The sequence below is a fragment of the Pocillopora damicornis genome, chromosome 10, assembly GCF_964200805.1.
Source record: "Pocillopora damicornis chromosome 10, jaPocDami1.2, whole genome shotgun sequence".
Classification (NCBI taxonomy): Eukaryota; Metazoa; Cnidaria; class Anthozoa; order Scleractinia; family Pocilloporidae; genus Pocillopora; species Pocillopora damicornis.
The window spans coordinates 20,938,316-20,962,544 of NC_142679.1; the positions used below are offsets into that span (position 1 = coordinate 20,938,316).

The following is a 24,229-nucleotide window of genomic DNA, read 5'->3' on the forward strand; positions in this document are numbered from 1 at the left end:
TGACCCTAATGTGTAATGCAGGGGTGATATTGTAAGGAGAAATTAGAAACTAGTCACCCTTAGGAGTTAAAGGGTCAAAATTGATTTATGAAAAATGTTCTATTTATAGCCAGGGTATCATCTATGCAGTTTTTGCATTGGCTAACTGGCTGGCACCTTCTTTTGTGGGGATATTTGGACCAAGAGTTTCAATGATTGTTGGAGGGATCTGCTATGCGTAAGAAATAATTGCTATATTTTTATCTTAATTAGGATATTAAGTATCACTGTCCTGTATAATTTTAGGGGTACAGCTGTAAATACTTTTTATGCTATGCAATATTAACTGATCCTGGTGAGGTCATCCAACATAATACGTCAATCAACTCAAAGTTTCATTAATTAGTCAGTTACCTTAGACTGAGTTTCAAAGTGGAAGAAATTTCATCACACCCTTTGGCAGTTATTTGGGAAAGAGTATCCAGTGTAGCTCTAGCAGGTGCTAGATCTTACTGAAAGAAATTTTAACCCAACCCTACTTGTTCGAAAGGCTGGTAGTACTACCAAATGGACAAATCACTATCCTGCAGCAGCTGATGAGTGCTAAGTAAATGCACTGTGCCATCCATTAGATAAAGATTTGTCCCTTGGGTAACATTATTCAACCTTTGAACAACCATGCCCTGAGAGATAGCATGAGCTTGACAGATAAAATCTATTTTTTTTATGAGGATGCATCTTACTATCTTTCAGCCTGTTTATAGCAAGCCTCATTGAACCAATGGCATGGAGTGTATACACAGGATCAGTTATTATTGGATATGGAGCAAGCGGTAAGTTGCTTCTTCATCTTCTTTTTGACTGATGTGTACCAGTACGGCATGCTTAGTGCAATGATGTGTGTTTATTGTCTGTTTTACTAGTCAAATTTAATTCTAGCTTACTTTTTCAATCCAGAAGGTGTTTACATGGTAGAGTGTTATACTTTCATAGGTTGAAATGATTATCACAAATCATCTCTAAAAAGCATAATTTCTCTATTGATAGTAATATGGACTGGTCAAGGTACCTTTCTTACAATGAATTCCACTCCTGAAACAATCTCAAGAAACAGTGGCATTTTTTGGGCATTACTCCAGTGTAGGTAAGTGTTTTACTGCAAGACTCTCATTGATTAAATGGTTGGTACGAACACAGATAAGAATGCACTGTGGAAATAGCTGGCAGTGAGGTCTACAGTAAGGTACAGTAAGTTATTTTGGTAATCATATACAGTAGACTGAAGCTTTCTGATCTATTGAAGACTGCTCAAAAATTGTTCTCATTTGTTTCTGGTTAAATCTAGGCAAGGCTTAGTAGAAAAGATTTCAGTTGAGGTCAGGGGTTGGGTTGTTTACAGGCCTTTTGATGTCTAAATGGCTGATATGAGAGGCATCGTCATAGTCAAAAGCTGTACATGAAAGTTTGGTTTGGTTTTTTCCGCAATACTTGTGTAAATTAAGTTTTCTTCCTTATTCCCTTTTTTTCAGGTTGAGAACCTTGGTTGATTTCAAAACTCATGATTGAAGGAATGAGCAAAAGTCAAAACTAATCTATTCTGTTTCTGTTGTTGCAGCTTGCTCTTTGGGAACATGTATGTTTACTTTCAGTTTAAGACTCAAGTGGGAGGAATCAGTAAGTCAGCTTCCTTTTTCATTTGCTCAAGATTCCAATTCCTATACAAGTACTTGCAAGTACATTGCATTGATCATGTATACGTGGTGTCAACATGTGTGTGAGTGTTTAACCCTGCAGAGGCCTTCACTGCTGGCTTTTCGCGAACACTCCCAGCAAGTGTACAAATTAACTGTTACTCCAACCTGTGACAGTTGCAGACAGGATTTTTATTAGAAGCCGGGTCCCGGGTACCGGCACCTGTCTACTTTAAACAGAGTTCCCAGCTACTTAAAGCACCAAATTAAAAAAATAAAATAGTTATGAAAAAAATTATCAACTTCAACTTAATTTTAACTCTTCCCTGTAAGTTTAAAGCATTTTTCTGCACTTATTTATCAATTACTTGCGATCAGATTGTGGAAATAAAATTTACTCTGATGAGAAAGGCGCTGCGAGATAACAGGGAACTTAAGCAAACCACGCGACGGCAACGAGGACATGGAAAAACAAAAGATATAATAGGCAGAACAATAGTTCAGCACGTGCGTTTGTACATTTCTGAGCCGTACAATGCAAAACAACAATGTGAAATCCCCACAATTTGCGTCGTCTGCGAACCGAAACCGTGACGGCAAATTATTTTAATTTCTAGGTGGACCTCAACACTTCTTTGATACGCTATGCTGAAGTTGAGGTGTGGCACCATATGAGACGGTAAACACATGCAGCCATTTTTGAAATTCAAATTATAGGCAGTAATTCATTTTTTAAACGAAGTCTTCCTTGGCGTTGCTGTCCTGACTGCTTAAGGTCCCTTATCAATAAAGGGCAAAATTACTGAGCGCTGATTGGTTGAGAGAGAGGGCATTTTTTCTTAATCGAGGGCATTTTTAGTAATCAAGAGAGGGCATGATTACCTGTTAATGATTGGCTAATCCGTTGCATAGCAACCGTTCGTTATCTTGAAATTTGTTAAAAATAGACTGCGCGCGTGATTTTCCTTCGTATAAATTTTGCCCTTTATTGATAAACAAGTAATCCCATGAGACCTCGTACTATTAAGGATTAATTGCACTTGAGTTTTCAAAATTTTCCAAGTTGCCCTCGTCGCTTCGCGACTCGGGCAATTTTGGAAAATTTTGAAAACTCTCGTGCAATTAATCCTTAATAGTACTTGGCCTCATGTGATTACCTATACTAATAGCGTTCTTAGAACTGTCTCTTTCTAAAGTGCCTAATTAGCTATTAAATAACTCTTAAACGTGACGTGCCATAAAATCGAGTGCGTTCTGCGGAGTGATCGTGGCAAGCAAAAGTAAAACTCATGCAAGCACTCGTTTGCACATGAAAAGTCAAGAGCGATGACCTAAAAAATTAAATTTATGTTTTAGTTGGATTACAGTCGTGAAAAGGCTTTTCGAAAAATTACGTACGCTATCTATGCTTCCCATCATTTAAACTCTTCATAAAACACTTTTTATTTTTCTGAAATAAAATTCAGAATATAAAATAAACATCAGGAGACGAATGTCGCCGTAAAAGATGCTTATCAGCTGACACGGCCTCTTAGTAAGCCAACATTTAGCTGACTTTTAAGCTCAAATATTCCGAGAAAGAAACTTGGATCCAATTTAATTTCATTGAAGATAAAGCCCATCGGAGGTTTTGAAAAAATTGTTTTCAGCGAGGGCTGATTGTGTATCAGACTCCTGTGTTCCATCAACATTTGTTTTAAATTTTTAACTGCTGGGTGATATATGGTGACAAAAGGAATTAATGTAAATGATTACGGCTCTGACTTTGAGTTTTCATAAACTACAAAGAGTGTTGTCAGTTTCACTCTTTAGAAGAAGAAGAAAGGAAGCTCTGACAGTAACAGCAGTGTTTTGATGAAGCTATAGCTGTGTAGAGAAACAAACAAATTCTCTTAGATTACCATTACTTTTACTATAATCAGATTAAGTATGCTTCATTCCAGAAAGATTTCTTCACCAGATTGCAGAAAAGTGCGTTTCTGGGAGACTTAAGTTTTAAAAGTTTCCGGGGGGAGCATCCCCTAGACTCCCTAGAGGTTCAGGCCTTCGGCCCTCGATTATACAGTGTACCGGCCTACTCACAAGGCAGTGCCCTTCTACTTCAAAAGTAAATGAAAACCCTGTGCAGATCATTCTTCTTAAATGTAAATTGTAAGAAATTCCTTTTTTATAAAAATGAGAATGATTGCAATTATAAACTACCTAACACCCTAACCTTTTTAAAACATTTACTCCAGCTCCATGGTCATTCTCTCTCTTGATTCTCCATTACCTATAATTTAAGCTCTAAGAAACTGGTTTGACATGTAAATCAATCAGTATCCTGTCTTTGGAATTTTTTTTCTGCTGATTACCTTCATTCTTGTAATTTACTCCTTCTCTTGCAGCAATCTGTTGGAATTGAGTTGAAAAAATGAAGTTGAAATGCTTTCTTTGTAGCCTGATTTTTCTTACCATTAAACTTTTAAATTTTTTTTGTCTTGTGAAAAAATTAAATTTGATGTGCTTTTCTTTTTCTTGTAGGTGACACTGTTAGGAGGACAGTGTATACAGTATTCACCACTGTGTGTGGTTTAGGAATATGTCTGTTGTTCCTTCTTCGGAGACCATCAAGTTCGGTAAGAAAGCAATAATTTGCTCATAGTGACATTCATTAACAGTCAATTAGAAATTTGAATTCATATTAAAATGTTTAAGACTAGAGCCATTTCTGAATATATTTGCTAAAACCCAAAATTGTCATAAGGGTATCATTTTTGCTCTTACTGATTCAAACTTGGATAACTCTTCATGCAGTTCATCAGTCATATGACTATTTGTCTTGTGACATAAATCTTAAGTTTAATTGATATTTTGTGTTCCCTCGAAGCCATTAGAGGTAAATGAGAATGACAATGATGAAAGAGAATTAAGTCAAAATATCAGGTGAGAGCATTGCTTTAGTGAGTAATTTCCATCCTTAAACACTAACTCTTTACAAGCAGTTTCCAGTTTGTAAACAAAATGTGGTTTGGTTCATACAATAACTGTTGTTTTACATCATGGCAATGAAGAGTTTTATTTTCTATTATCTGTGGGTGTTTATAGGTTAATGAATTACACTGCATTCTAAACATGCATTGTGGCATGACTTGACTACCAAGTACTATGTTCTTCTGAATTTATTGACTGAAATATTTTCAGGCGACTTCCCAGCACTGAGAGAAGAGGTGCCCTGGAGTCACTCAGTAAGCTTTTACTTATAATTTGTCTGATGAATACTCTTCCTTTTAATCCTTTAACTCCCATGAGTGACCAAGACAGAATTTCTCCTTACAATATCAATACAATATCAACCAGATAAGTGATGAGAATAAAGAAAAATATCAATTTAGGGATAACTAGTTGATCCAACACCAAATTCTCTGAACTAACTTTATAAGAATTGTATGGTTGACAGTAAAGAGAATTAAAACTTTGATCTGGGAGTTAAAGGGTTAATAACTCAAGGTCTTCACACTGTTTTAGAACTATATATTTCCTATCAGAGGTAATTACGTGTACCAGGAGAATTTGTCCAGCGATCAAGAGCTTCTTGAGTTCATGATTATATCCTTTATTCTCAGGACCCTAATTTTTGCTTCAGGAATGATAAAGTTGGGAGAAATTATATGCTTATCACTCCCAGGGGTTAAAAGTTAAATATGGCATGAAATTATTCCATGGAGTTGGATACACAGCTTATTAAAAATAGGTGTTTGAATAACTAACAGTAAATGTTTCCCTTATGGATTTTGTGTGCTTTGTATGTAAAATTCTGCATCTCTGAAGGTTTTCTTTTGCCTTTTTTTTTTTTTTTTGTAGAGGTTGCTGTAAGACTGTTTTTCACAAAGGATATGTTTTTCCTCAGCTTGTGCTTTGCATACACAGGTTTGTTTACCTGTCTTTTTGTTACAGCCACAAAATAATGCATTAAAATGTTGCTAGCTTTTAAAATTCTGTAAGTTTAAAACTGTAAACTCAAATTGGGGAGCAGAATATCATTAGAACAGATTCAATTTTTGACCTTGGATTATGTGTAATTGCAACATTTACATTTCTCTGAAATAATAGTGAGTTTATGTTGCAGGTCTTGAGCTCACATTTTTTAGTGGTGTGTATGGCACTTGTGTTGGTAAGTCTAACAAACCTCTGGCCCTATTGGTACAGTAATTATTTTCTGTTCCTGTGACTGGAGTGCAAAATTTTCCATATTGTTTGATGACTGATCAGAGTAGTATTTGTTGGTTGTATATAATTCTGCAATGTAAAGTGGATCAATAATATTTTTGGGTGGAGAATGTGTATGTATTTTGTGGGTAATGTGCCACTAATTTACAGTTCACGTTTATCTATACTTGTTCATAGGATAATTTTAATTAATTGATGCTTATTGCTTTGATATATTATTAATTACAATTATGTTAAGGCAATTGGATACAACTGTAAGTTAATTTTTTTTATGCTGAAAGGAAACACACTTCTCTTCCCCAATTCTAAACGTCAAATTGGATTGGTGGGAATGCTCATTGGTTGTGGTGAGATAATTGGTAAGAGGCTCAAGATCGTTGTCTGTTATTTTGATATACTTCAGCAATCTTGAATTTTTTTATGTAATATATAAAGCCCTTTTAAAGCATCTTCTAATTTTAGTTCAATTACATTTTCTGTACTACGAAAAAAAGTAAATTCCATGCAATGTACTGGTCATATGTGACAATTTTTCTTTTTGGCCCTCAAAGTAAGTCAGTAGAAAGGATTTGTTATCAATATATGCATGTGCTTGTAATAATTCTTCAATATTATTGTATGACTGAATGGTGTTTTAAACTCCTTATTTTGTCTTTGATTGTCTCATTGTTAGGTGGCCTTATATTTGGAATCTTTGGCAAAAGAAGTAACAAGTTTGGCAGAGAACCCATTGTCCTTTTTGGAGCACTTGTTCACTGGATTTGTTTTCTTCTTATCTTTTTCAACATTCCTGAGGAAGCTCCTAGCGGACCAGTATCAGGAGGAGAGAAGTACCATGTATTTCCAAAAGGACCCAAGTAAGAACATCTTTCAGAGAGGCTTCAATAGTGTTCTCATATTTTTTAATCTTCTGTCTTCCCCTGTGAACTGAGCTCACTGTAATCAATTCACACCTTTCTATTCTGTGAAGAGTTGGTTTCTCTAATGCTCAGAAAGAGAGAAACCACTGTCTGCAAACAAGCTTTTGTTTTGCTCTGTAATACTGTGGGGAAACAACTACAAGTAACCTTTGACTAAGTAAACCAACCACAAGCTTGTTTTGGGTTTTGACATGTGGCTCAATTGCAACACTGCAACTGCGTACTGTCAGTTATGCATTTCAATACTCAAAATTAAGCATTATATCATAAGTTGAATTATGCATGCATTTTGATGGGTTTGTTTGATCTATTAGAGAACAGACACACAGACAATGTCTCTGTTAACATATTTTGCTACTTTATTTTATAACATTAATAGATTCCATGTTGGTGTGGGACTGTTCAGTAATAGGTTGCAGAAAATGTTGAAATGTGGTAAGACCATGGCTGACACACTTGGCTGCACCTTGCATGTCACCTTTTTTGTTTTTTCCACATTTTGAAGTCATCTGTGATCTATTACTGAACAGTACATGGCTGCATGGATTCTACATAGAATTTTTAATTGCATACTGTTCTTAAGGGGTTCGATTCCATTGATAGCAATAAAAGTTGACTTATGGTGTATAAAAGTCATAAATACACTGATGTTTTATTATTTCTGCAGCTTACCTGTTGCTTTGCTTTGTGGTTTCCTTCTGGGGTTAGGAGACAGTAGCTTTAATACACAGGTACTGTCTTGTTTGATGTTTCAGACTAAACACGGACAGCTATTTATTTGGCAAGCAGTGGTGATCTTGACATTTTGGCGCAGCTTGCCCGTGTCAAAGGGCAATATACAATCAATTCCAGTTTTTAAAGAGGTCCCAAGGTTAAATGGTAACTGCAGTGGACTTGCATTTGGTCTAAATGTCTGCTGTGTTGTGTTCATGGACACATTAGATTCCTCTTGCAGTGACTCTCTCTGCCTAGGAGTGTAACTGAATTTCGGTAAACTGTCCAAGAAGCCTGACCAATATTGTTAGGGAGCAACTTTCTGTTGGATGACATTTATACAGTATGTGGCAAGAAATTTTGTAGAGTTGAAATGTTCAAGCAGCTTCATAAACTGGGATAGATTTACTATATTGATACATTTAGTTTGGGCCACTGTCTCCGGCTAGTGTGTTAGGCTTTTGTCAAATATTTCAATATGATCTTACATTAAATTTTTTTTTCCCTTTTTCCTCCCAGATTTATGCAATTTTGGGTTCTCTGTATGAAAAAGATAGTGCTCCAGCTTTTGCATTGTTTAAATTTGTACAGGTTGGTTCACATAAATAATTATCTGTAACAAGTATTGTTCACACTGTACATTTGTATGGGAGTCAAATGGACCAAGGTTTTTTATTGGAGATGACCAGAAAATGATGGGTTAAGCTTTGCTCTTTGTGAATGAGTATTAGCTTGTCCAATATTGTTGTGACACTGCTTACGAATTGAAAATTGAGTATTTTTGTGCATTTTTCTAGTACATGGATTAAACCTTTACACTCTAGTAGAAGTTTGCATCTTCTCTATGCTGTTCTGTACCATACATTTTCTAAGGTGCTAACAAGCAGAATTTCTTTAACAATCAAGAGCTTCTCTATTTGGTGATTATTTCCTTCATTCTTTTAGACCTTAGTGTGTGATTTAGGGGTGTTATTTTGAGGAGAAATTAGATTCTAGTCACTCTTAGAGGTCAAAGGTTTTAGACTGATAAAAGGACTAGTGGCTGTCATATCAGTGGCAGACCTTATGAAGTTACAACCAGTAAGTTATACCTCCTTTAGCAATCAAACATTTGCTCAAACAATTTCTTGCTTTGGTTCATGGGTTGACCATCATAAATAACTTTGCTTGTACTCATTTGTGACATTGAGTATCAAGAAGTACAAGAAGTTAGCCATTTGTAACAATAAAACTACTAGTAAATTGTATTCTTATTCAAATGAAATCGAAATTTTCGTTTCAGTCCCTTACAGCAGCCATTGGATTCTTCTACAGTCTAAGGTTACATTTACAATGGCAACTGCTTATTCTGGTGAGTCAGTGTTTGGTGTTACAGGCTTGAGATTCTTTTTGGTCAAGGACCGAGTTATATCTAGAGTACCTTAAGGTCACAGAATCAGTTCTGAAAATTTGTAAAAATTCAAGACGATTCAAAGTGGTCTAACCTTACCTCCTCTCCTAGTACTTTCCTTTTAGAATAATTGAAGGTTCTTGGGAAAGGATCATTATCAAGATTGAAGACCTTCCTTTCTCTGGAACAGTTTGTTCTTAGCTTATTCTCTGGGCTTGTTTTAAGATTGTGGCAATCAGAGCTTAAGTAGCACTTTTTTTTTGCATTAACATGATGAAGTGGTTATAAGGTATTATCTGCCAATATCATTATTTTTCTTCCATAGGTATGAAACTCATACTCACATTTTTTGCATTTTAATTTCCAAGACCTCTGTGGTCCACAATGAATTGCTTTAATCTCAAGTTTACTCTGCACTCATTTCATGACAAAGCTCCTCTTCAAATAGGTGTGCTTCTGTATCTGGAACAATTTGACACAAGAAATGTATTCCTCTTGCTCTTCCATTTCAGGTGGTTTCTTCATTGTTTGGAACACTTGGTTTCTTTCAAGTAGAGTGGAAAGCAAGAAGAGTGGCTAATCAGGGTTATGCTCCTATATCAAGTTGATGTGTGGAAGATGAATACTAATAATTATTTTCAGCATGGTGAACCCATGTAGGTTGTTGTTGTGGGGGGGGGGTAGGGGAAGGGGGTAGGGGAAGGGGGGAGGGGAAGGGGAAGGGGGGAGGGGAAGGGGGTAGGGGAAGGGGTAGGGGAAGGGGGTAGGGGAAGGGGGGAGGGGAGAGGAATTCAAAAGAAGTTAAGAAATAGTACCATCAGAGTACATTTCAATTGAGCATCATCTAACTGAAATCAAAGTTATCATTTAAAAAGTACTTAATATAAGGGAAGATGACGACTCAAGGAAAAATGAGAATACTGACTGAAGTCAAGAAAATACAAATGACTTGTGGACTGGAGATGCTGTGGCTTTTTTAGACCAGTTGTAGAGGATAAAAAGTAGCACTGAATGTAAAACAGTTTATGTGAACGAAAAACTTTGTAAATTAGTTGAAAATGCTGGCTTTTGGTAAGTTTTGAAAGTTTTTCAATGTAGTGATACATAAGTTTTGCAAAATTTTGTACACCAATAATGTCAATTTTGAAATGGAAACATTTGGGAATTCACTGAAAAGTTGGTATAATTAGAGTTTGTTTAGGTCACAAGATCATTAACATTGGTCAATGTTTTGCTTTTTGCTGAAAAACAAACAATTGAATCATCTTTCTTATAATTATTTGTGTAGTATACCTTGAAGACACATGTTGATTTAGAGACTGCTCAACTTAAATATTAATTTCTTGATGTCAGTAATGGCAATGTCAAGAATATAGTATAGTACAGGAGACCTTGTGGCACTAAAATTTAATTTAAGTATAATGATTGCCACTGAAGTGATGAAATAACTAACACTAATACAAGATTGATCATACTTCTTTATTTTCTCTATGTGTAGAGTTACTTCTAGAAACAAAAGTGTTAATGAAATTTAATATCTTATAAAGTTTGCAATGCAGAAAAATTCTAATTACTCACAAGTATTAAAAATCTTCATTTTCATAGAGGCAACAAATTTAAAAAAATTATTCTCTTACAAGGGAGATTGTTTGTTTTGTTCATAGCCACTGTTTTGCTTCACTACCAATGCATTCCCTTCCCCATGTAAGGAAAAAAGTACATCATGAGAACACAGAACTTGAGAGGAGATCAGGGAATCATGCACATCATTTATAAAACTAAGCAATTTTTCTCAACAAGGAGTAGGGGAGGTCACATGTATTCAAGCTACTTGTTTGTATTACCTAGCTAGGTCTAAGTAATTTGGCATTAGAAAGACGTGTCGAGAGAAAAGGAAAACAATAAAGAGAAATTGGTAACCAGTTGTAGTAGTGAGTTTAAAAAAATATCATTAAGGATGCTAAGATAATGCGTAAAGAATAAAAACTTAAGGTAAGAACGTTAGGTATTAAGGCATCTGAGAGAGACTTAGTAACGAGTTCCTAAAAAATCAAATACTAGTTTACATAGAAACTTTTTCATTCGCGAAATAAGCGAGGAATATCCTGAGTGGGTGTCGGCGAGCAGTTAGGTGTAATCACAAGTTGGGATACTCATGAGAATAACTAGAGTAAAATGTCAGTCTCGTAGTCCTAGATGTGAAAATCTTTCACGAGACCCCAAATCTTTTAGAAGGATCGTACTCTTCCCATAGTTTTTCAAATTCCTCTGCAAACGATCTGACAACGAATTCTTCACTTGAAATAACTACGTTCTCTCTATTTCCAGTCACCGCTTGCCTTGTCCAATTAAAGGATCCATTAACAAGTGTTTTTCGATCAATGACGGCAAATTTGTGATGCATGAAGAACGAAGAAAGATCGTGGCGAACTTGGATTCCTTCGCGTCGAAACTTCTCAATCTGAGAACCAGTCGAACCCATCTGTTCATCATCTGTCAGCACTCGGACAACGACACCGTTCTTGTGTTGTCGAATGACTGCATCTGCAAGCTCGCGACAGTTAATTGTAAAAACACAAACGTCCAAGCTTTGTTTAGCTTCAAATAAAACTCTCACAAGCTTACTTAATGAGGTCTCTTCGTGAGAAAACTGACAGTTTTTCCTACTACAGCCTCCATTGAATAGAAACTGCTGGCATGCGAAAACTTTGTCCGGAAAGAACAAAACTTGAGTTGCAGATTGATGACTATTTGTCTTTTCGGAAGAAGATTTTAACGCTTCTCTCACAATTATTACAAAGGTATAGACTGTTTGTACTGAAACTCCAAAAACGCAGCAAATCCGAAGCAATCTTGATATATCTAACCTCGAAAGAATGACCCATTTGAGGCAGCTAATGACAGTCATCTTGAATTATTGCTTTTTCCTTCTGTGTAATAAGTCATGAGGTGTCTGTTGAGCAATATTCTCGTCTCCAGTGTCCCCCATCAAACGACGCGGAAAAAGGAGTATTTGCACAAAACTTTGTGTTATATTATAGACCAACTAGAATTTGACCAAATGTCCATTCATTGGAAAAGAAATTTTAAAGAAAGTTTCACTTGCTTGCCTAGTTGGGCCCTGAACAGTTGTGGACCAGTACCCAAACAATGATTTTAACATTAGCTCAAACAAACCATTTTTCTGCTCGACAACGTTGTGAAGAGCAGGTAAGAGCAGGTTTACCTGCTATACTCTCCCACCGACGCAGCACCACAGTTTCTTCAGAAACTTACCCCTTTAACGTTGTGAAGACTCTAGGAAGGAGATTTGGATTGTAGATTTCCTTAGTAAAGCATTCCTTCCGATGCAAAAAAGCGGTGAAAAAAAAAAAAAAAAAAAAGCCCAAAATACTTTCAAGTATATGCCTATTTATCTAGCATTTCGTTTCCAACTCTAATCACCCGCCCTGGACTTTTACCCCATCTAACAATGGGAAGTTTGCGACAGAACATTAGAATGAACATCGAATGCTCATGTACGGAAAAAAACATGGCTAGGGAATCAATCACTCTTTCGGTTAAATGACGTTTCAAACTTATCGAAACTGCACCTTACAGAGCAAGAAGGGACAAGGATTTTCATGGATTTCATCTCGGTAAACGAGACTTCGATTTGAACAGTTTTGCATATTTCATCATTCGTAAATTCTCACCTTGTAATATTCACTCACTGCCAAGAAAAGAGGTAACGAGAAGAAAGAGATTGATCAGCCAGCAAAAGAAGCGATGATCACTTAAGAAGTTTACTTTAAGGATCATGGGAACGAAAGCTTCAATATTCTTATAGTCATTCATCACATAACAATTCTTTTATATCAACACAAAGCGAGATAAATATGCACTATATTCATAATAGCCAGGTGTTCAAATAATAATTAACTAATACTTTTTACTTGCAATATATCAGATATTGACTAGATCAGAATTAAAAAATGTGACTGTGGCATGATACCGCGCTACACTTAGAAATATCTTGAGTCCCGAGAGAGCCGGTTTAGCCTGCTGAATACGGCGTTTTATAAATCACTAAAACGGCTAAACGGAAAATCCAATTGAAAACGAAAAATTGGAATGAAAAAAAGAAAAAACCACAACAACAACAAAACAAAACAAAACAAAACAAAAAGAGAAAACAAAAAATGTCCAGAAAGAACTTTGGCCAAAATAGGAACACGAAATTAGAACAACATTGCCTGATATTTTGACCTCTATAATTAATCTACTTGAATTCATCTTTACAATATCTTTTTAGTGCGTTTTGACATTTTGAAAAAATGATGATTTAGTCTTTTGACAGCATTTGAAAATTAAATATTGTTCCCTACTCTTCAGTTATTATTAAATACATCATTATGTATGACGATAATGCAAAACTGAGGGAAAACAATTAAACTCTTCATTTTTCAACATTTCGTGGGCACTATATCGCTTTCGGTAAATGTTACACAGGAAGAACAATTTAATAATAACACATTCATCCAAAAATAGGAAGATCCTCAACGCCCACCTACTTCCTAAGGTTTGCTTATGAACGTGCACTCATTATCTTCAATTTCCTTAAGTGCCATAACCATTAGAAAGCGTAGAAATTCGTCTCGTCCATATGCTTAAACCATACATTTTGAGGATATATATTTTAAAAATTACAGAGATGTTTTTTTCAATTCTGAAACCTGTCTTCTACTGCTACAGGCTTCTCTATTCTTAGTCATAGTACAAATAAGAAAAAGCGCGAGACTAATTAATGTTTCGTGGGCATAATGTCATAGTTAATGTTCCTGAATTTGAACGTTCAGTCGGCGTTTGTTCCGCACGGAATCCAAGTTACAAACGGGTATCTTCAGAAGTCTTAGAAGAAACACTATTTCTGTGATTTCGATCGATCTTACAACAAAAAAATTTATTCAACAAGTTGATTATTAGCTGACGAACCTCTCTGATCCTCCAACAATACAGGGGTGGGTTAAGGGTTGAATTAAACATTATAAAAGTCAGTGAGAAATTTCCCACTTTGATAAGTCGTAATTTCCCAGGTCGATCCGCAGTTATCCAGGCCGCAGTGACAGCGATTGATGGTAGAAAACAAACAAGGAGAGTAAGGTAGACGCAGATCAATGTTGCTATGGAGCGTTTGTACTGCAAAACATCGAATCCTCCGGTTTTAACGCCCGCCGCAGAAGATTTTTTCATACTAGAAGAAATCTGAATCTCGTGTTGTTTGAGAAAGCGGTAAATCTTGAAAATCGTGAATGATGGGATCAGGAGAAAAATGATAAAAATAATGGAAGACAGAATCATTGATATGGAAGAACTCACAAGACGACCAAGAGGGAAACTCAGGCAAGTTATCCAAACAAATGCAATCACTGCTCTTGTTTTGTTGGCTGTAAGGGTTGACCGATAGGCGTGACGCTTACATAAGGTGAAATAGCGATCCACACTAATAGCCACAATCGTCAGAAAGGAAACTGCAATAAAATAATCTGATGTCCACTGGAAGAGGATTCGCGAGTAACAGCGTACTTTAGAACCACCGATGATTCCGTATATACAGTAAATAACGTGTAATGGCTGTACAACAAGGCCGACCATCAAATCAGAAACAGCGAGACAGCACAGGAGGTAATTTGAAGTACGATTCAGGGTGGTAGCTTTCTTAAGCGCGAACAGAATCAAAGCATTACCCAAAGTGGCTGTTACTGAGAGGATAGCGTTGAAAACAGCAGCTATAATGTAGTTCGTGTGAAGTGTGCTTGGCGCTCGAATGAAAATGGACGGATCGTAACAGGTAAAAAGATCAGCGCTCGAATTAGCCGGGGATGCGTTGACGGCCATCTTCGCTCTGTAGCTCTTCGCTCTTCTTTATGTAACAACTATCAATTTGCGGTCCGAACGTTAGTCTTTTATCCTCAATTGAAAATGATGCATATGCATCTAGTTTTCTGGTTATAACGAACCTTAACTTGGCTATTTGCAATTAAAATTGACGTAAATTTGTTTTCACCTGTTTAGAATTGACGGACAGGAATATGATCCTCGGCTGATTTAATTCTGACTCTCTGCACAAGGCATATAAAATGGTGTCTCCGGCCAATGAAATCGCAGCCGATAATGTCTTCAATAAACAGATTATCTGATATTCGTCAAAGTAGAATCTTCTATGCAAACATGCGTGGACCGATAATGACAAAAGTTTGGTGGAGAACTGACCCAGGCTTTGTTAAATGCTGAAAAACCTAGATTTTTTCCCGTCCTTTGGACACTTAGGAATGTCCTTGAAATAGATGTATCTCCTCGAATTCTGCGATTGAAATGAATCGACGGAAATAACTCAAAAGCATGGTTACTCATGGTTTTATTGACCAGTGGAATAAACAATGTCACTGATGTCTGGTTCTTCTTGTTTTTTGTTCCATTGTATTAGCGACAATTCTACAATCCTATGGATTTACGATCAGAACGACATGAAAAAGTGGAAATGATGAAATATGACAACAATTAACAAATTGTTGAAAAATGCCGAAATTGATTGGTAAATTCTCTCTTCTTGAAAAAAAGGGATGATTGGAAATAAGAATAAACAGTTTTCTGCTTTAATTCAAACCTAGTATAATCATTACCAAAATTCTCTATCGAGGAAGTCCCACCTAGAATAAACTATAATTAAAATCTAAAAATGGATTATATCATGTAATATCTTATTAAGGCAACGAACTCTGTTTGTATTTTGGAACTAAGTTATATATTATGCTCTTAATATTTAAGTTATTTACCCAGCAGGTGCAGTGATCCATATCTTTAAAAGAATAATGTTACCCGTTGGGAAGAGTTTGCAATCGCTAAAAGTAAATGTATTTCTGAATCGGATGACTTGCGGCTAAAAATTTATGCGTAAAATCTTTTCCTGAAATCTTCGAAACGAGAAATTTAGAGACTTAACAACGGCCTGTAGCTCGCAAGAGTTGTTTCAAATCGCTAAAACGAAAGTTCCGCTCTGTTTTCGCGAATTTGATGAGAAAGTCCTTGTGTCGGGTCTGTTGTCGAAATAAGGTGATCAGGTTACAGGATTTAGCGAATCCTGCCCGCTCAGATTTTCAGGAAATATATATAAAAATAAATCCTACTACTAAAAAAAGGGAAAACACTAAATTAGGCGAAGGAAACTTGAGATATATTATCACGCTAACGTAAGATAATAGTCGGCAGGATAAAAATCCATTAGCTCTGGAGTATTATGTGTTTTTGCGCACTTAGCTAGAGGCCGATTGTTGATCGATGTCACTGACTAGAATTTTCTGAATCCACAGCTGCTTTTGTACTCTATAAAATTATCACTGAATGATCTTCCCTGGAGGCTTATTCTGCGGCGTATAACAATTTTGTATGCGTAGTCATGTTCTAAGTTGAAAATGCTCGCATCACTGAATTGCATGCCTCAAAAACTTTTCTTTTCAATGTTTCTAATTCATAAATTTATTCTTTGCTTTCGTGTTATTTACGCAATTATTCCTGCAGTTTTGATCAACATCGTCATTCATGATATTCAAATGATTCGTCTTTTGATTAAAGCTTCCCTTCAGGCGAGAATGAGTTAAAACGCAAATCATTACAATCAAACCATAATCATTAAGAAAAAAAGAAATAATTATTTGGATTAAAGAAAGTTGTCAAAAAGCACTCAAAATTTAAAACAAAACAAAAGAGCCAGTGGATAAGTTTCAGTCATCTCCAAGGTCGACATGTAATAAAAAACTTGTCTTTCAGGTATATATAAAAGTAATGTGTCTGTTTAGTCATATTTTAATATAGCCTGCCATTTTTTAATTAGAACTGTTGAGAAAGGAATATTATATATCTTGGTAATACGAAAACTAAAAGCCGCCATTTGTTTCACCTTTAAACTCCCAAGATCTGATTGTAGCTGCTACGCATTTCCGTGTAAGTAAGTAATGAGAATTAGGTGTTAGATCAAGATAACAACTTCTACCTGATAAGTTTAAGTATTGTTATTACCTGGTTCCTGAATAATGTACTTCTATTATAGGGAGAGTTTACACGATTATCACTTTTGGGAATCAAAGAGTTAATCAACGCTGGCAATGAATAAAAGTTTATTTTAAAACGATATAAAAAAGTAATGTTTTGAAAAGAGTTAAAATAAGTCCCTGACACAATCATTTGGTTTCGGGGGTTTTCAGAGAAGACCGGTTTTTGGGTAAATTAAACCGAGGCCTTTAGGGACTACGTATGCTGATGTTAGAGACCAAAGGGTCAGTTCATACATCTCTACTAAGCTCGTGCGTGCTGACGCATCATTATTCGGCTTAATATGAAATATTGATTCTGCTCTTTTCGATTATAATCGTGTGTTACGGGAGATTGTATATATGATTATATGGTATTTTTTATCGTTCTGGATTTTCAAAATATTGACAGGTTAGCATTGCTAACTGACCACAAACGACATCAGCAAGTGTTAGCTCCGTAAAATTCATTTTATTTCATTCTCGAAACATACTCTGTAAGGTTGCCGTGCTTGTAAATCTATCGTTCGGGACATCTAGGCTTTTGATTTCTTGAATCACTTCCAACTTAGTGATACACATACATGGATCCTCCTCAGAACTCTCTGAATATTCACCGAATGAATAAGAGAGAGGCAATATTACTGAAGGATGACGCATTGTTTTTGAAACAATAGTTTTGTTTGCACCTGAAATAAAGCTCACATTTGGCGGATTCAGTGATGACCAAGTTTGTCTCAGGTAAATGTCATAAGAAATACATTATGATATTCTAAGCCCGCTAATAAACCAAACTACTTTTTGCCTGAAGGAGACCTCAAGATATACCTAAGATCCACGCTTATAGTTTCTTTATTCAAATATACTTACGTAATAATATAATTACTAGTTAATGTGCGCTTTGAAACGTTAAGCAGCGAAGCGGCGAAAGGCGTGGAACGCAATAATAAGAGAAACCTACTTCTCAACTTGAAGCTTCGCAACTCGTTTTCGTTAGCAAGAATCAAGAAGCGGAGCTACGAGCTTCTTGCTCGAGCAGAGAACAAAGAGCAGCGAGCCGCGAGCTTCGAGCAGAGAACAAGTGCTTGATTTCGCGCCCTTTCATTTTCCGTAGGATCTGCCGGCTGCGCGAGCCTGGTGATCACAAACAAGGAAACCACACAAAATCACGAATCATCACGTAATTCTATGAAAGTCATAAAGCATATATGGTCAACAGGAAATGCATCAAACAGTGTAAACAATTCTGGAAGACCAATATCTTTCGATCACTAAAATTATATTTAAGCCTTACGTCCGCAAAGTTCAATAATGTCGCTGAAATAACAGATGGTAACCTCTGTAGGCCTATTCAAGCTGATTTATTAAAGTTCAGTTTTAGCTTTGAAAACTGACCTACAAAGTTTCAGCAATTACCTTTCAGACTGAAAGTGAGCGAGCACGTTGACGTTTTGATTACATTTATCGAAAACAATGTCTGATGTTTCGGAATTTATGGCAATGACTCTGCAACTTTTGGAATAAACATGAACTGGGGTTTTTATACAGTCGAAGTTCAGTAGCAGCGATCCTGCGGTACTGCAATCTTAAATTGGTTAAAATTTTCTCGCGCTAAAAGTTTCTATTTTCATTTTAAGAGGGCTACTTTAGAGAAAGGCCAACATAAAGAATACTTTTCCTAAAAAGCCGAGTTTGTAGATCCAAGATTTTCACGTCTAACCTGAGGCACCGGGTTGTTAAAATCAGTTAGTCAAGTAGTTTGCAATTATATCTTCTTTCTGTGGCATCACGGAGGTAACGTTGGGAGAATGATCTCTGGTATGTTGATCCATATCCCAGAATTGTCTTCAAGTGCGGGAAATCATCACTTTGAGCTACTCTAAGACATAATTTTTACTTGGTCTCTAGAGGTTACGAACTTGACTTCTTTCACTACTGAACGGTTACGACAGAGAACATTAAGTACAATTTGCTTCAGCTCTGAAATCCGCCAGCAGTATATCAAAGGATTCACAGAACTGTTCACGTAAACCATGGTGAGAGCAAAGCTAAACAAAACCGAAGTTGAAGTATTCCATCCAGAAATGGCTACTGCAACTTTGTGACAAAGATATGGCAGAAATGAGACCACTGAAGCGCAAAATAGGTAAAACATGCTCACTACAGACTTCTTGTAGCGAGCGAAATTCATACCATGTGTTTTTCTGATGCATTTCAGTGGGTTCACGTGCCTTCCCATCCTACAAGCTTGCTTGCGAAGGCAGAGGTAGATTTTTAAGTAAGCGCAGAACGTTATGGAAAAAAAGACTGGAATTTGTATCATGCCTATGAGCGAGTATAAATCCTGTTTTCTGGTCCAAAATGACGACCATAAGCCTCCGCTTATCCAAATTAAAGCTAGCAGGAAAATAATTCTTCTTAGGGTGACAGTGGAATGATATTGTACGCGAAGGACCAGCGAAAGGAGCCGGTCGATACTAATAGCCGCCATTGTAAGAAATGAAACAGCCGAGAAGTGACTTCCTTCGATATGAGAGAAAATTCCTTCCTTGCAATATTTGTGAAGAATTCCGTTGATCTGTGCCCATCTGTAGACCACGAATAATGGCTGTACTATAGCACCGACTCCCAGATCTGACAAAGCGAGACTGCATAGCAACGCTTTAGATGGAGGGTGTAGTGACGAGGCTTTGTACAAAGCGTACAAGATGAGTATGTTGGCGAACACGGCGATTACGCTAAACACAGAATTAATCACACAGACAATTGTGTCTGACAACAGGATGACATCGCTATCGGCTTTGCTGAAAAAGACGTCTAAATGCCTGCAACAAAGCGTTGCTTCTTCAAAGCTCTGGTTACCACCTTGGTATGATATGTTCAGCATCATGAAGTGATGTTGAACTCGTAAGACCCTTCTTGCTTACTGACTCGTTTTCCAAATAACCAGGAATATATACTCTGTACTTTTTGTGTACGCATGTATTATTCTTGCAGCTGCCGAGAAGGAAAATGGCTAAAATTGTTTTTGGGTAATTTATACTGAGGCAATATTGCATACAATTTTTCCGGTTCACTTTGCAAGAATGGACATAAACAAACCGCACGCGAAGAGTACTGCGTACTTTGAGATTAAGTGCATCGTCACCCATGACAACCCTGAGGAAAAAAAGGGGAAAAATATAATAAAGCACGTACAAATTATTGTGGTTTCTGCGTAAAAGACATCAACATAAGAAATAACATTTTTTGTTCTTCGGAGTTGAAGCAGCGAGCTAGACGCCTTTACCTCTGATTTCGTATTATTGCATGATTCAAGCAGTTTTGAAATTCTCTTTGGCGAATCGAAAGGGCTTGTATGAATTTTTATTCCATTTCGTCAATCATAAATCAGCTTGATATATAAAGATATGAATTCCTCATCTTACCCCCAAGGTACAACTACTAATGACAGTTTCGTTTGTCTGCCCAGGAGTGTTGGAAAATTGTCCAAGAAAGATTCAAAAGAAAACAATAGCTAGACAGTGAGGTAAACTTCTCCTTAAGTAGAATACAGGGAAGGACTTCACCTGTGAGAGGTAAAACTAAAATAGAAGAAGATCTAAAAGGAAAGGAAAGAAGAAGACTTATCTCCTGTCTGAGATAAATTGCATAAGTTTTAAATGTATTCGCCATTATTTGCTCTCTTTGATTTCTACCATGGATTGAATAAAACAGAAAGAAAAAGCCCTTCTAGAAAACTATCTTGTCCACGATCAAAATGCTTCACTCTGTATTCCTCCATAGTCAGATCATTAGCTATTTTTTAGTTAGCGTGTTCAGAGATCAAAAAATTGTCTTTTAGATGCTATATCTTGCTTCCAATTGATCACAAGAATCTTGGGGGGAAAATCGATTCAAAGATACGATTTCAGTTACTTAGAAGAGTACCGTAAAATGAAAAGCATATCTAGAATTTGTTTTGTGTAAAAACAAAAACACCAAGGAAAACAGTTTGATTTAGACAGTTATTCGGAAGTAATAGTAAAATGATGCTTTCTTAAAATCAAAAGCTCGCATATAAAATGATAACTTGATCTGGAAATCTATGAAACCAACATTTTTAAGCGGAAGTAATTCAACGATCGTTGTTATGGTAAAAAATAGAAAAGGAAATTTATTGAAAAGTGAAGACTTGTTTCAAGTCAGATGATGACGTTTAAATTTCTGAGCAAAAATTGAAATGCCTTTTTAAGGCAGGAAAAGTCTGTGATTATCATGTCATCTCAAGATATTATCAAATGTAAGACAGATAAGGTTCATCTGTTGGAGGTCTTCTAATGGAAACATTCATCCAGTTTTAAATGGCTATCATAAGTGTTGCCAATACCTCCTCTTATAATTGTTTTTTCATAATAAGCTTTTCGTCAATTTCCGGCTTGAAGCCCCCAACAAAGTCTATCTGACCTTTTATGGAATCAGTACATCATATATCGCAAAATATTACCTGTATCTATTTTTATTCATGTTTTCATTTCAAGAATCAGCTTACTCACGAATAAGTTATTCACAGAAATTTTAGCCATACAAGTTCTGCTAAATATCTTAAATAGCTCTCCTTCTTGAATAAATCCTGATTTTGTGTCGCGCGATATAAAAATGATACTTAGTCAGCAATTGAAGCATTAGAAAACGTGCTTTAGTAAATATTTGTTACTGGTTCTAATCCCATTCATGGTCAATCTAGGGAAAAGATGCCTTGATTATTTTTCGGACGCGGTATTTGTACCAGCTTAGTTTCCTTTCTCGTTATTAGGCTTTCTCTCCCTCCTGGTGCCCAGAAAGACATTGATACTGGCGTGTATATACTGAGTTTCATGCATCTCTTCCAGATATATCCGGGAATGAATCATTAGTGCCAAAGTATGAGGGTCTGAGGCTCTTATTCTCCGGTTTTTAAAAAATGCCTCTCTGAATGTGTGACGCTGAACAATTTCAGAGCGTCAAATGGAAACTTTTGTTTAAATACTTTATACTATTTCAATGGCCAATGCGCTAAAAAGCCTTCAGTGCATGTGCAAATGGCAGTAAATTTAGCATTAATTCATGTTTAGAATTTTTTCGGCGCGAGTAATAACTGAATATTCTCAGAGGACAAAATCACAGAAAAGACAATGGAAAAAGACAATAGGAAAAGAGAATAGGAAAAACAACAAGCAAACCAAAAAAAGAGAAAGAAAAAGAAACATTGAATTTGTGGCATGTTTACCTTCATTTACGTAAAATAACAGAAATAGAAACATAGTCAAAAAGATTGAATAAATAAATTATGACAGGTCAAATTGAAAACCAAGAAAAACACGATATGGACCAACCACAGCTAGGGCGTTTGAAAACCTACTTTACAGCCTTTGGAAACCGAACAAGAATGTTTGATTAATTTCAATTACGCTTGTGTTTGTAAAGCAGTACATAATTAAAAGCTGCCAGATTCATTTGAAATTTAGTAGTTGTCGCTAAGAAAAGTCCAGCCGTAATGTTGGACTGAAGAATGCTATAGTTCTTACCTTAACAGGGCTCTAGTTATAAAATGAAAACTCTGCCAACGACTTTCATCAACGTGACGCCCTCTCTGTTCTTGACTCCTGGGAACTGTTCTGGAGTTTTCCTGCAAGCTGTTTTTAGATTAATCGCCTTTCTCTCAATTTTTGGTAACTTATTTTTCTGTGTGGTTCTACTTAGAAAGCGATATCTTCTAAAAAAGGCTTACAACATCCTCCTGATTGTTTTGGCAATGACGGATATGGTTACAGGTACGAATTTTGGAAAGTAAAATTGTTACAGTAATCCCTGTACTCTTGGTGAATATTGGTATCCAATTTTTTAATCACCTTGAAATAGACATGTAATCTTTATTTCTGCTATTTGATCAACAATTTGACAATCCAACTTTTCACCACAAGTCATCCGTTAATGTGGGTGGTACGCTGAGAATCTAATGGTTGTGCTGAAGCTACCCCTATGTTTTTGGTGTTGTTGTCGTTTGATGCTGATGTCATTTTCATTTCCTAAAATGCACATTGTTATGATCTAGATACCGTTACCTAGAATTTATATATATATATATATATATGATGTCTTATTCACGGTCATTTGTTTCTTTATTCCCAGGTGCTGTTATCGTAGTTACACCGTGTTTTATAGTACCGGTAGATAAATTCCCATATCCTACAGGTATGACTGGATTAAGCTTATTCTGTCATCTGATTGACACAAAGTTCCTTATCTTCACCATGGGCAAAGCTTCTGTTCTAATGGTGATGTGCCTGGCAATTGAGCGATGGTTCGCGTCTGTTAAACCTCTACAGTACAGAATACAGTTTTCGAGTAGACGTTTGGCGTGTTATATCACTACAATTTGGATTTCAAATTGTGTCTTACAATTGTACCGTCTGTCTCGGAGAATTCCAAGCGAAGATGGATGTCGTTGGGCAGAGGAAACGCTTAGGCCAATCAGTCTGAAAGCAATGGTAATATCATACGTGTTCGTCACATTTGTTATTCCAAGCTTTGTAACATGGGTTTCCTTCCTCCATATTTGGATAAGCGTGAGGAAATCACCCGCAATGAATACAGCCAGCGGTATCCAGACAAAAACTAGACTTTTACACGTGTGTGTTTTGACAGCACTCTTCTTAACACTGTGTTGGCTTCCAGATCAACTGAACTATATCCTTAGTATATTTAAAGTGACGTCTCTATCGAGTCCAATAAGCGACTACTTTTTGGTTTTGGCTTTGTCGAACTCGTGTATAAATCCATGGATATACTGTTTGGCAAACGAGGAGTTTCGCAAAGAATTTCGAAAATTGTTTTCCTTTAGAATTTGCTGCAGCGCCAAGATTCCTTTCAAAAGTTTCTCGTACTGCTTGAGGAGCAAAGATATCGTGAAAGACTTAGAAATGGTTTTAGATAACACCGTTTGATTATCCCAATTTAGCGCACTCAAATTTCATTTCTTAGCGTCTGTACTACACTTAATTGCTCTGCTATTTGATGTTGCTCTCTATTTTTCATCTTCGCCCTGGATTAATGACTAGGTTATTGGTCCGAAGAACATGTACCTCGTTAAATTATGAAGAAGGCAGGAGGCTTGGTTTATCTCACTGTTATGTAACAGTCTTAAGACACTCTTTTTCTTTGTGAATTTCCCATGAAGTGTAATTCTTATTTCATCCGTGGGTCCCTTACAATTTTGATATCGCTGATTTTTTTCTTGTT

General features: G+C 36.3%; 5 protein-coding genes across 6 annotated transcripts in view; 2 read left to right on the plus strand and 3 right to left on the minus strand.

Annotated features, from left to right (window-relative positions):
- The window catches only part of LOC113666679 (UNC93-like protein MFSD11), a 12,115-nt gene extending 2,519 nt beyond the window's left edge, over positions 1–9,596 (plus strand). Inside the window, exons 5-19 of the mRNA XM_027182470.2 lie at positions 110–217; positions 733–812; positions 1,027–1,123; positions 1,595–1,653; positions 4,194–4,288; positions 4,540–4,595; positions 4,854–4,897; positions 5,514–5,579; positions 5,779–5,823; positions 6,161–6,238; positions 6,553–6,736; positions 7,467–7,530; positions 8,033–8,104; positions 8,796–8,864; positions 9,416–9,596. Of these exons, the coding sequence (XP_027038271.2) occupies positions 110–217; positions 733–812; positions 1,027–1,123; positions 1,595–1,653; positions 4,194–4,288; positions 4,540–4,595; positions 4,854–4,897; positions 5,514–5,579; positions 5,779–5,823; positions 6,161–6,238; positions 6,553–6,736; positions 7,467–7,530; positions 8,033–8,104; positions 8,796–8,864; positions 9,416–9,511 (1,213 nt within the window). The 3' untranslated portion in view covers positions 9,512–9,596. The remainder of the gene's footprint in view (positions 1–109; positions 218–732; positions 813–1,026; positions 1,124–1,594; positions 1,654–4,193; positions 4,289–4,539; positions 4,596–4,853; positions 4,898–5,513; positions 5,580–5,778; positions 5,824–6,160; positions 6,239–6,552; positions 6,737–7,466; positions 7,531–8,032; positions 8,105–8,795; positions 8,865–9,415) is intronic.
- Positions 9,597–10,365: 769 nt separating this feature from the next.
- On the minus strand, positions 10,366–11,926 carry LOC113666707 (uncharacterized). The gene has a single exon (XM_027182500.2). The coding sequence runs from the start codon at positions 11,809–11,811 to the stop codon at positions 11,113–11,115; it is 699 nt and encodes a 232-aa protein (XP_027038301.2). The 5' UTR covers positions 11,812–11,926; the 3' UTR covers positions 10,366–11,112.
- A 774-nt stretch (positions 11,927–12,700) lies between these two features.
- Positions 12,701–14,987, minus strand: LOC149039350 (adenosine receptor A3-like). Its single transcript, XM_089185347.1, has one exon. The coding sequence runs from the start codon at positions 14,778–14,780 to the stop codon at positions 13,770–13,772; it is 1,011 nt and encodes a 336-aa protein (XP_089041473.1). The 5' UTR covers positions 14,781–14,987; the 3' UTR covers positions 12,701–13,769.
- A 2,432-nt stretch (positions 14,988–17,419) lies between these two features.
- Positions 17,420–22,190, minus strand: LOC113666739 (melanocyte-stimulating hormone receptor). The gene has a single exon (XM_027182527.2). The coding sequence runs from the start codon at positions 19,857–19,859 to the stop codon at positions 18,849–18,851; it is 1,011 nt and encodes a 336-aa protein (XP_027038328.2). The 5' UTR covers positions 19,860–22,190; the 3' UTR covers positions 17,420–18,848.
- Positions 22,191–22,429: 239 nt separating this feature from the next.
- On the plus strand, positions 22,430–24,057 carry LOC113666706 (galanin receptor 2a). Of its 2 annotated transcripts, none has more exons than XM_089185336.1 (2): positions 22,430–22,761; positions 23,120–24,057. In XM_089185336.1, the coding sequence occupies exons 1-2, from the start codon at positions 22,539–22,541 to the stop codon at positions 23,932–23,934; spliced, it is 1,038 nt and encodes a 345-aa protein (XP_089041462.1). In that variant the 5' UTR covers positions 22,430–22,538; the 3' UTR covers positions 23,935–24,057. The 2 variants fall into 2 exon arrangements, with proteins under 2 accessions (XP_089041462.1, XP_089041463.1); XM_089185337.1 differs by having other exon boundaries at positions 23,183–24,057.
- The last annotated feature ends 172 nt before the right edge of the window (positions 24,058–24,229 follow it).